General features: G+C 38.5%; 1 protein-coding gene across 1 annotated transcript; it reads left to right on the top strand.

Annotated features, from left to right (window-relative positions):
• Positions 1-8,159: 8,159 nt before the first annotated feature.
• Positions 8,160-8,316, top strand: LOC123845380 (thymosin beta-10-like). Its single transcript, XM_045876151.3, has one exon. The coding sequence runs from the start codon at positions 8,182-8,184 to the stop codon at positions 8,314-8,316; it is 135 nt and encodes a 44-aa protein (XP_045732107.1). The 5' UTR covers positions 8,160-8,181.
• Positions 8,317-12,953: the final 4,637 nt, after the last annotated feature.

Consider the following 12,953-nt stretch of genomic DNA (forward strand, 5'->3'; position numbering starts at 1 on the left):
CTTCCCTCTAGGACTAAGTTAAAAATGACCCTATCCCAAATCCAGAGGTAAATCCTGGTTGGTATAAATTAGTCAAGGTGGGTGGGCCCTTTCTTATTATTATTTATGAGTTTGTAAGGGGGTATATGACCCTGTTCCAGCCAATGAAATGTAAAAGGAAGTCTGCAGAGACTTCTGAGATATACTCCCAGCTCCCTTTTTGCTTTTGGCCAGCATTGGGCCTTAGATGTGACACCTCTTCCAACATGGGATAGCCGATCTGAGGGCAAATCTAGCAAATACCCAAGTGGAGGGCAAAAGGATCCTGCATCTCTGACAACTTCCTTGAGCTAGAGAATCCAATAATGCTGAACCCCTCCATCCCTATGGATGACCAACTCTGGGAGGTAATACCTTCTGTTCTTATTTATTGAATATGATGTCTTTAAATTGCAAACAAATACATCTTAACTGTTTTGGGGTCTGCCATTTCAATGTTACTGAAGGGGGACAACTGAGTATGGTGTGGGTTGTAAGAATTCAGTAACCATATTCAAAAGCATGAATCAGAAATCAGAAAAGCTTTCCTGTTGTATATGAAGGAGCCACAAGAACCTTGGTCCTGAATATTAGTCTCTTAAAAATCACATCAAATAATAACTATTTCAGTAGTACCATCACCAGTATGTATCAGGTACTATGCTAGGTGTTTCACATATCTTATCTCATTTGTTTCTGTTATTAATACTATAAGGTAGGGATCAATAATCCCTAACTTTCAGATGAGGGCCACAGACATTAAGCAATTTCTATAGGCACACAATGAATATAATTATAGCCATAACTATTATTTTGTGCTTACTAGAAGTACTTCATATATGGCGTTAACTCATTAATCATTACATCAACTCTATAAAGAAAATACTTTTATCTTCCATGTTCTACCAGTGGGGAAGCTGAAGTACAGAAAATGTAAGCAAATTTCCCAACATCACATAAGTGGTAAGTGACAGTATGCAACTGCAGAGCCCCACACTTACTGTCTCCCCACACACTAGAGCCAAGACTCAGAATTACAGCCATGTCTGTCTAAACTCTAAGTCAATGTTTTTTTCCCTCCAGGTTGGGTAGGCATGTCAGGGTATATTCTGGCTGCCTGCTCTGTCTTAGAGACCCAGGATGGAATGAAAACTTGAAAAACACTTTTTATTACATGAATGAAACAGGCAAAGACTCTGGCTTGGGCAAGAGGAAATCACACAACCTGTTCCCTCTTTGACTCCAGAAAGCTTCCGCTGTGTCCTAGAGAATGACAAGGAATAATGAGCTCAAACCACAAGCCAGCATCAAGGCACACATGGCCACACAGTCCACGCCCTTCCATAGCAAGTCAGCCAGAGTGAGGCAGACGAAATCTTGTCCCACTGTTGTAGCTGATGAAAGAATTTAATGTGACTCTTCAGACAGTGAACATTACTGAAAGTAGGGAAAATCAAAAACATATTCAAAAACAGACATAGAGGATGCAGGGCAAAAATGAAATAATACGATCCTATTCACTTTGTCCTGCTGAAGTCTTTATAGATTGCTGAATCAAATACAAGGTGTAATTGTGTTTTCATCTTTTTCTGATTATTATCATTCAACTAACATTTACCATGAGGCTGACTCTGCTAGGCTCTGGGGATGTAGCCCCCGATATCGTCCCATCAGACATAGGAACAATCCAAGTCCTTACTTTGATCTACAAGGGTCTCACCACCACTTACCACCACCTTTGCACCTGCCCACTTGCTTCAGCCCCACGGCTCTCCTGGTGGAGCAGGCTAGTGGAACAGGTGGGACAAGCTTCTGCCTCAGAGCATTTGCTCTGTACTCTCCCTTTCTCCAGCCAGACCACGCTTCTCCCAGATCATTTACACAACTGGCTCACTCCCTCACTTGATTCAGGTGTGTGCTCAGATGTTACCCCATCTGTCACTATCCTCTCACTGTATTTCAATTCATATTACTTATTACATATTTATGTGTTCATTTATTTTTTATTGTCTCTACCTGCTCCTGCTCAATTTTTGTAGGGCTTTATTCTGTTCATGGCTCTATCCTTGGCATTTACCGTACTGACTGACACATGGTCCTCAATAAAAATTTGTTGGAAAAAAAAAAAAAAGATGACACTAATGCGTCATGTGACACATTACTGTCATCCATGCAGTAATGGATATGACAGGAGATTTGGGAAATGTTAGAGTCTCCTCCAGAGACTCACACTTCAGGACTATAGTATAGTAAAGCCAAAGGGTTTATAATGTTAGGATTTAACTGAACACTTGTCTATTATATAGTACAGTTAAGCCTAAACCCCAAATGTTTGCCTTTTCCATTTTCATATCTGAACATAGGCTAATAATAACAAAAACTTTATTGCTGCTACAATTTTTGAAATCTGCAGTTGTTCTGATTGTTGGTGTGGAAATTGCTGGTCACCTCTTATTTGATAGTGCTGGTAAATCAGGTCTTCCCTTGTAACACAGAAACTTGTAATACACTGAATAGAGAATGATTAACACTAGCAAAATCTAGGGCAAGCAAGAAGTATTGTTCTTGATTCCATGTCACACCTAAAATCAACTTAAATGAATTTTGCAATAGCCTTGGCATTTGGAAATGTGGGTTGCGTGAGCAACTTCTACCCAAGCAGTACATTCCATTTTTGTGCTAAGCATGAGGCTGGCCTGAAAACTGGTGCCAAAACCAGATGTTTGACTCTGGAAAAAGGGCATTCCACACATTCATTAAGAACATTTCTTGGCAAATTCAAGCCAATGGTATAGGACACATATGTGTCTCCATGGTCGATAGTGCAGAAACCACATTGGTTATTTACAGAAAGCATTATAAAATTGGATGTATTTATAGAAATGCCTGTGAAACATGCAGTTATTTTTAACAAGAAAGAGTTGGTTTAGTGCAGATGCATAAATTGTCTTACAAATGAAATGACTGATTGCAACACAATCCATACTTACAGATATCCTTTGATAGCTTCAACATCAAGTGCTTATTATATATGGCAAAGGACTGGGAAATGTATGAAAAGATTTAATAAGTATAGATCTCAATCTCTGAAAAAGTACATGCTGTCAAAGAAAAATGAAAGGCTCATGCTTGTGGAGAAATCAAGTGTGCCTGAGAAATTGGCCATACCCCTTTTATGGCCATCAGCATGCAGCATAGGACCTACTAGACCAAGTCTTTGCTCTTGCCTTTGGTCTTTACAGGTTGCAGTAATGGATGTGACTGAATCTTCACCAGCACTCCATTGTTTCCTCTGCACTAATGAAAGACCTCAACCGATAAATGAACAAGGACAAGACAACCAGGTTTTTGCTTCCTAATTGTTTAAAAATTATGTGAAAATCAAGGGCACCTGGGTGGCTCAGTCAGTTGAGCATCTGACTCTTGGTTTTGGGTCAGGTCATGATCTCACTCAGGGTTGTGGGATCAAGCCCCGAGCTGGGCTCCATGCTCAGCAGGTAGTCCTCTTGGGATTCTCTCTCTCTCTCTCTGCCCCTCTTCCCATTTGCTCTCATTCTCTCTCTCTCTAAAATAAATAAATAAATCTTTAAAAAAATAAAAATTATGTGAACATGAAAATATATATATTTTTAAAAGTTAACTCCCAAAGATTTATATTATTAAGTCCTCAATAGACATCCTTCTTTCTCACCTTCACTGATATGGTGTAAATAAATGCAAAACAGTATGAATTCAAAGCAGAAAAATGTCACTATGAATAGAAAAGTTACGTCTCTTTGGAGAATGTAGGTTTTGAATTGAGCCATAAAGTCTCAGTAGGATGTGAAGAATACAAGAAAGGAAATCCCATGGTGGAGGAAGATAGTAGGAACAAATGATATATTCCAGTGACAGTGTGGCATGATCTTAACCTGAAGGAGCCAGTAAGAACAGAATTATGTAGGAATTACTTCTGGCTAAAGAGAAAGGTAGATGATCTCACCTGTGTGTTCACACTGTCTCCATAACCTAGAACAGTACCTGGCATGCAGTAGACATTCAGTAAATACTTACCGTGAAAAAAACACAAGCAGACCTACGTTGAACCAACTATGATAATACCATTGAAGAGGGATCACAAAGTACTGAAACACAAAGCTGAGGTCAAGGGGAGGGAGTGAGCCTTCAAAGCTCTGTTGACATAGTATTCTCATTTATCAACCTCTGACACATAAAAAGCTAGAAAGTTGTTACTCCAGTCCTTACAATTAGAAAACAGTTAACAAACTGAAAATCAATGGACCCATCAGAGAATTGAGGTCACAGGGCAAACTGCCACCCTGAAATCTAGAGAGACAAGAGGATACAGAGCATCATCACTAAGATCTGCTTACCTGGAACAAAAGTTGCAGGAGCCATAAACTGGAAGAAACACCTTAATGGTAATTTTGCCAAATTATTAGAGGCTGAGAATGAGAAGCTAGTGTGAGAATGAGAGACTCTTGGGGGCCACAGTCTTAGAGGGCCCCCCCATTTTCATAGGTTTTATATTCAAGAATCCCACCAGGGTCTCATAGTGAAGAGCCAAAAAAAAAACTTCCCTATGCTTCTGGCAGGAGGAGGGGAAAAGTAACTTCATTTTTGAAAAAGCCCCACAGCATTATCCATAACCAAGGCCTATGATGCAGGGGAAAAGACTCTACCGGAACCTTATCCCACCTGAGGGAAGTGCAATCACTCAATTCCAGCCCACCACTAGCCTTCCTGTCTCTTCTAAGGTAGAGGGAGAGCCAAAAAAAGCTTCTGAAGGTCACAGCACAGGGACACAGGCCCACCAAAAGACTAAGATTGAATCACAAGATTAAAAACCAGAATACTTTCCCCACCCTCCAATATCTTACACCACATCAATGGGGCTCCAGTGTGATAACACTGGACTTACGGCTAAAAGAGCAGCAAGACATCACTTCCTTTCAAGGAGGCGTTATTAGAGAAGCCCAAAGACAACAGGAGAAATAAAAAACTAGGACACCAGAGCAACGTGAAGACTTGGACACCTATAGCTACAGCAAAATTAAACAGCCCAATTCCTAGCTAGATCAACATCAAAGCTCACATTAAAGAATTATTAACCTCAATTTCTATTCTCTGATAAATCATGTCCCACTTCCAGTAAAAAATTGCAAAACAGCTAAATGGCAAATAAAACACAATTTGAAGAAACAAAGGAAGCATCAGATCCAGACTCAGATGTGACAAAAATTTTGGTGTTATCAGAGAGGAAGGGAATTTAGGATGACTATAATTGATATGTCAAAGGATTTAATGGAAAAAGTAGACAACATGCGAGACCAGATGGGTAATGTAAGCCGAGAGATGGAAACTCTAAGAAAGAATCAAAAGGAAATGCTAGAAATTGAAAACACTGTAACTAAAATGAGAAAATGCCTTTAATGGGCTCATCTCTAGACTATCTTTGTCCAAGAAAAGATCAGTTAGCTTGAAGATATGTTAGGAGAAACTTCCCAAACTAAAATGCAAAGAGGAAAAAGAATGGGAAAAAACTGCATATTCAAAGAGGTAGCTAAATAAGAGATGGATAGACAGATACACACATACATACATACATACATGTGTACACTAGTATATAGAGTATACATATGGATATGTTAATTTATAAGTTTTAAATATTTTTACATGTAGTTAATATTTATATAGCACTCTGTAACAAGCAACTTCCTATGATTTTTACATATATTGACTCATTTAATCCTCAAAACAACTGTATGAAATAGATGGTATCATTGTCCCCATTTTAATGAGACTATAGAGGTTGCAGTAGCTTTCCCAAGATACATTGCTAGTAAATGGTAGTCTGAGAAATGTCAAGATAAAGAAAGTGGAGGAGGAGTGGAGAATCACAGACCCAAATCTAAGAGAAGTCAAGAAGTGACCAAGGAATTCAATGAACATGCTGCTAAACTGAAATCAAATGGATAATAAAAGCTATAGCAGGTTATAAAAGGCCAAGATTGTAATCTGCCTCTACTATGGCCCATCTAGTGGGTTAGAGGATTTATAACGTGAAGTATAAGATCAAACTAAAAATGCTAAGTGGGCAAGAAAATGGAAATGCTTCACTACGAGGATGAGCAATAGGCAGTAGGAACTGAGAGGTATATGAATTAAATAAGATTTGATAGGAAGGAAGTAGATTGAGGGATGGGTGAGCATAATTACACTTTCATGGAATTAGAGACATAATTATGAACTAAATTGGTGCTAAGGACTTAGAAGGGACTGAAGTTCCTTTGCAAGCATGGAGATGAGTGATCCTCACAACAACCTGAGCACCAGGAGCACATAATACAGAAGACACAAGGAATCAGCACAGCTGCTTAAATTATCCAGGAGTCCTCAAGTGCAAATCCAAGAACAATCTTTCTGCTCAGCCTGCCATCCTTACCAACTATAACTATTTATTGAAAACCCATTATATTCTTGATGAAATTCTAGGCACCTTGAGAATTCTCATAGCATGGAGATGATGGCCAGAAATTTGCCTTCAATGAAACACATGCTAATGAAAACATTTCCTTTTGATCTGGGGCCAATTGCTAAAGTTGTATGTTTGAACACATGGATGTCTTTTTACAAGCAAAGCACAAAACCAGAGGCTGAACAACACTTTTGGAAGCACAAAATCTGTGATCATTATCTGGCTTTCCAGAAACATCTGGAATTTGAGTTGCTATTTTCATTACTCTGGAAAGCAGTAAGCTTCCTCCTGACATTCACCTCCAGGCGACCTTATTGTAACAGTCCTTAAAAGGAGCCCCATATTTGTCTATGGAAGTAACATCTAAGACATTGCCTGAATCATCTTGTGATCCATATTGTCTAGAATCATTCTGCCTTGGAAGTGAGCTGGGAATGACTCTTAAGATATAATTACATTTATTTACTTAAATGTTTTGTTTCATTTACCTTCCGTGCTGGCATTTAACTTATTTTCATAGGACCAAGCTCTTCAGATTTTCCAGATAACTTATAAATGTTAATTTTAAAATTATTTGATCCCTTTGCTGCAATCAACTACTTCAGGGTAAGTAAGGAAAAAGATCTTGCAACTAGGTCAACTTTTCACTTTTTGTTTTTTATTAAATTATTTAAAAATAGAACTCTGATTTTAGCAATTTAGCCCCCCCCAGATATGTGAAAATGTCACAGATCAAGTGGACACCTCGGAACACAGGTGGATTAAACAATTATTACAGTAACTTACCCTAGAGTCTTGATTGCCAGATAAGCTTCCCTATTATTCAAATTTTTACTAATGTAACATGAGATTAAATGCAAATAGATGAAAGAGTGTAAGAAAAACTAATGGCTGTGGCATGTGCTTTCTGGTATGAGCATTTCTGTACAAGTCAATGTAGACATAAGCTTTTATCCTTTGGGGTAAATAACTAGGATAGGATATCAGGGTTATGCAGATGTATGTTTAACTTTTTAAAAAACTGAAAACCATTTACATAGTGGATACACTATTTTATATTACCACAAGTATTATGTAACAGTTCTAGTTGCTCCATATCCTCACCAAACCTTGGAATGATCAATATTTTAAAATTTTTGCCATTTTTTAAAGATTTATTTATTTATTTGAGAGAGAGAGACAGGGGGAAGGGGCAGAGGGAGAAGAAGAGAGAGTCAAAAGCAGACTCCGTGCTGAGCATGGAGCTGGATGCCGGGTTTGATCTCACAACCCTGAGGTCACAACCTGAGCCAAAACCAAGAGTCGGATGCTTAACAGACTGTGCCACCCAGACACCCCAAAATTTTTGCCATTTTAATAGATGCGTAGTTATAACTCTTGAAAAAAATCAGTAAGAAGAAAAGCCAATCAACTGAAATTTACCCTGCAACAACACAAATAATAGAACTGAGATACAAGGATATTAAAAATGTAATGCTATCTATATTCTGTATGTTCAAGAAGTTAAAAGACAGACTCAACCAGTTAAGCAAAAATATGAAGATATAAAAGGTCCAAACAAACTTCTAAGGATGAAAACAAAAATATCTGATATGAAAAGTACACCAGGTCTCTTGCTGCAGCAATGCGAGTGGGAGCACCAAGCGCCGGGCTCAGAGCAGAACTCCAGGGATCGCTTTAAGAAAATGGCAGACAAGCCGGACATGGGGGAAATTGCCAGCTTCGATAAGGCCAAGCTGAAGAAAACAGAGATGCAGGAGAAGAACACCCTGCTGACCAAAGAGACCACTGAGCAGGAGAAGGGGAGTGAAATTTCCTAAGAACCTAGAGGAGTCCCCACCCCTGTCATCTTGGAGACACCCGTCATGATGTGGAGGAAGAAGAGCCACCTGCAAGATGGACATGAGCAACAAGCTGCACTGTGAACCCAGGCACTCCGTGCTGACGCCACTGGCCTGGCGGTATCTGAGGGGATCCCCCCTCAATCGGACTGCCAAATTCTCCAGTTTGCCCTGGGATATTATAGCAAATTATTTGTATGTTTATTGAAAATAAAACACACCTCGGGGCAAAAAAAAAAAAAGTACACCAAATTAGACCAACTGCAGAGTAAGCCTTGTAAGAGAAAAAAAGTAGTAAATCTACAGGTGTAGTAATAGCAATTATCCAAAGTTGAGAGATGTAATGTATGCTGATTAACAAAACATAATTAAAAAGAACAAAAAACAAAGCTGAGAGAAAATAAGACTGAAAAAAATGAACAGAGCATCAAAGAGCACAACTTTAAGTAGCCAAATATACCTGTTTGGGGAGTCCCTCAATGGAAGAGGTGGGGAAAAAAACATATTTGAAGAAATAATGGCTAAAAAATTTCAATATTTGATGCAAACTATAAATCCACAGATCCAAGAAGCCAAGCAAACCCCAGGCACAAGAAGAAGAAAAATTAGAAGGAAGAAAAAGATCACACCAACATAGTATAATAAAATTGCTTAAAGTTAGTTAAGAAAAAAATTTTAGGGACTCCTGGGTGTCTCAGTCAGTTAAGCATCTGACTTTTGATTTTGGCTCAGGTCATGATTTTAGCATCCTGAGATCAAACCCCACATCAGGCTCCACACTGAGCATGGAGCCTGCTTAAGATTCTCTCCCTCTGCCCTATCCCCACCCCCCTGCTCACAAGTGAAGAAAGAAAGAAAGAAAGAAAGGAAAGAAAGAAAGAAAGAAAGGAAGAAAGAAAGAAAGAAAGAAAGAAAGAAAGAAAGAAAGAAAGAAAGAAAGAGAAAAGCAGAAAAAATTTTTAAAGCAGACAGAAAAGAGAAGCATCATGTGCACAAGAACAGAGATAAGGATGACAGCAGAGTTCTCATCAACAACAATACAAATCAGAAGACATAAAAAGAGGGGCGCCTTGGTGGCTCAGTCAGTTAAGCGTCTGCCTTCAGCTCAGGTCATGATCCCTGAGTCCCAGGATCGAGCCCCACATCAGGCTCTCTGCCCAGTGGGGAGTCTGCTTCTCCCTCTCCTTTTGCCCCTCCCCCACTTGTGCACACTCTCTCTCAAATAAATAAAATCTTTTTAAATTTTTCAAAAATTAAAAAAAGAAGACACAAAAAGAAAAAAAAACTGTTAATCTAGAATTCCTTACCCAGCAAAAATAGCTTTCAAAAAACAAAGGTGAAATAAAGATTGTTTAAGACATACAAAAGCTGGAAAATTTTATTATCAGCATGTCTTCCTTAACCTTGGGTAGTTTCCTTATCTGCATAAACGGATCACTACTAAATCAATTTTAATTTTAATTTTAATTTTAATCTGTGCTGGAGACATGAATTTTTCACTTAGATGAAGGACAAAAGCAGATGTTGAGGGGCGATAAATAGATATCTTTATATATATCTATATAATTTTTTTGCTTGTCAAGATCCTTTTTTCAACCATTTTCATTCTCTTTTCTGACTAGGATACTTGACTGAATGAACTACATCAATAGTCAGTGATACGTGACTTCCATTCCAGTGGGCTTGATCAATTGGGCACTTTGGAAAGAGATCAGAAGACAGAAAAATAAGGTCAGAGCTCCCTTTCTAGAAGGCTCAATAAGCTATGTTATTCACACAGGTCAGTGCTACACAGGTCATTACTCTTAAACTGGCTGACTTTATATGACTCTTTCCTTCCAGACCACAGTACCTACACCTGACAGGTACAGTCCCTACAGGTATAGTAAGGGCTTAGGTGCCACCAAGCCCTATGCTACTCCATTAACCTTCTGGGTTTCCCTAAACCCACCTTTGTAAATATCTCTTGTGAATAAACTCTCTTTTAATTATCCTACTTTGTGTATGGTATCTGTTTCCTGCTGGAATCTGTCTGATACAATTTTTTTCCTCCGAATTTATCCTCCTTTTCTTTAGGAGCTAAATGTCAAAAGAAAAGGGAGAAATTAACCCTAAAGTGGATATAAGATTGAAAATGTTAGGCATGACTAAAATTGGCCTAGACTTTTTAATAACTGAAAGTGAGTAGAAATCTATGGAATCAACCTAAGGGGTCATTAATATGGTAACATAAAAATCAGCAGAAATGGGTTAAAAATAGTTGTGGAGAAAGAATTAAAGCCATTTTCTATTTGTTGTCTCTCAAAACCTACCCTTATTATACTGGGTATCTCAGTCACTGTGTAAAGTAATTTTCAAAGAGGCACAATTTCAGGTAAATGAAAAGAAATTCCAAATGTCCTTGCATCCCCCAAAGAAAATAAAAAATATCCAACTTACAAAACATAGTGACACTTTTCAAAAAATATTTTTGCTCTCCCCTCAATTCCTGAACACTCTGCCAAGCAAGTTTCTCATGTTGGTACTTTGCATCCTTTCAACATGGGCAAATGTCCCCAAATTCTCTCCAGTTCTTTAGACTACCCACAACTTTCCTGTCTTTTGTCCTTCCTTCCAACATTTCAATACCTTCAAAACTAAACAACCTTTACATCTGATCCAGCAAGTAAACAAGGATAAGCTCTGTTGTGGCCCATTCTCATTTGTCCATTCTCTCTGTTCTGCATTACCAAAACAAAACAACAGCAAAAAGCAAAGAAACAAAACAAAAAACTGAGAAATTGTTTGGGAAAATAAAACTCACCTGGAGAGTAATGGATATTAAAATGAAATGCTCAGTGGTTAAAGGACAGTGTAAGAGGCATTGCTCCTGAACGTCTATCATTCCCTTCCTGCATGAGGCTTAGAAAAGCATCTGAGTGATTAGTATGAACCCAATGAATCCTAGCAAATTTTCTGTGGCATGTGAGAAGGACAGAAGTGATTTGGGTCATTTAGGTATCTCTGAAAACTGAAATTTTTGTTTTTGTTGTTGCTGTTGCTGTTTTTTTAAAGATTTTATTTATTTATTTGACAGAGAGTGAGAGAACACAAGTGGGGGAGCAGCAGAGGAAGAGTGAAAAGCAGGCTCTCCACTGAGCAGAGATCCCAATGCAGGACTTGATCCCAAGACCCTGAGATCATGACCTGAGCCAAAGGCAGCCACTTAACCAACTGAGCCACCCAGGCGTCCCATGAAAACTGAAACTTTTGAACATCAAAGTTTGGATTTAAAGAATCCTTCCACAGAAAAGTTGACTATAAGATAGTTGTACTATTTCCTGTATCATATTAGTCATCATCCAGACAGTTGCCAAAATGAGTAAGTAATGCATTTCCTCACACATTTTACTTTTATGCAGTTGTGGATGAAAAGTCTCATGAGCCCACATACATTCAGTTCTGTGTTTTACATGGCAGTGCCTTCTACTATTTTGATATTCTAGACTCTGTGTTTTGGGTTAATGAAAAATACCTGTCATTCTGGATTATCTTCTGTGCACTGTGTAAAATGTGCTAGGTACAGTATCTCACACCTACAACAGCTCTGTTGGGTGTGACTCCCATTAGGTGAGTTTTAAAACACTTTTATGGCTTTTTATTGTATTTTATTCCACTGAAAAAAAAAAAACCAAAATAACTACTTGTGGCTCATGGAAATTATTCCTCAGAAATATTATTTCCCTTTTGTGGATTCCTTTTTTGGGGTGCCAGGCTGGTCTGTCAGTCATGGTTTTCTATCAGCAGCCCTTGCCCTGCTGAGTTGCTAGAAGGCATGCTTCAAGGTATCTGAAATTTCAAGAGGCAAAAGTTTTCTTTTTGGCCTCCGGTTATCTCCATAACCTCACACCTGGCTTCTTAAATTTACAAAAAAAAAAAAAGGTCCTTTGTAGATATTAGAGTAAGCTATAATTCAACATTTCTTCCTCTCAGTAAAGGCCATCTCTGTAATCTGTAGCAAGGTCTCCTAGGGAGTCTTTTTTTTTTTTAATATTTTATTCATTTATTTGGGGAGGGGGAAGCATGAGCAGAAGGGCAGAGGGAGAGGGAGAAGCAGACTAGTTGACCAATCCATACTCCATTCACACACACATGCCAATAGTTGGGTCAACTTTATAGACTGAGGGCTTGATCCCAGGACCCCAAGATCATGACCTAAGCCAAAGGCAGACACTTAACCAACTGAGCCACCCAGGTTCCCCTCCGATGAAGTCTTTTTAATACTTTTATGGAAAATAAGACATACAAGAATGAGACAACAATGAGAAGAGCCTCATGGTAAATAGCCTTTCACTAAACTTTAAAAGAACAAACGCACTTTAGCAAAACAACCTTGAAACTATCCCAGCTCCTCTGCATCAAACACAGTCAGTAAAGAAGTGTTTACCGAACGCTCCTACAGAGGAGTGTACAAGAATACTGAAGCATTTGAAATGTTCCTAGAGATAATTCTGGCTTCCAATTTACAGAATGGCTACTAATCTGATGGTTTACAATAGTAGATAAAATATTCTATGGATCTTGTTTCCTTTTCCAGTCCTTAGAATGGATCTGTTCTCACTGCCTTAGCATAATAG

Source organism: Mirounga angustirostris, unplaced genomic scaffold, assembly GCF_029215605.1.
Source record: "Mirounga angustirostris isolate CCGP_5_RB_7025 unplaced genomic scaffold, mMirAng1.0.hap1 SCAF_6, whole genome shotgun sequence".
NCBI classification, from domain to species: Eukaryota; Metazoa; Chordata; class Mammalia; order Carnivora; family Phocidae; genus Mirounga; species Mirounga angustirostris.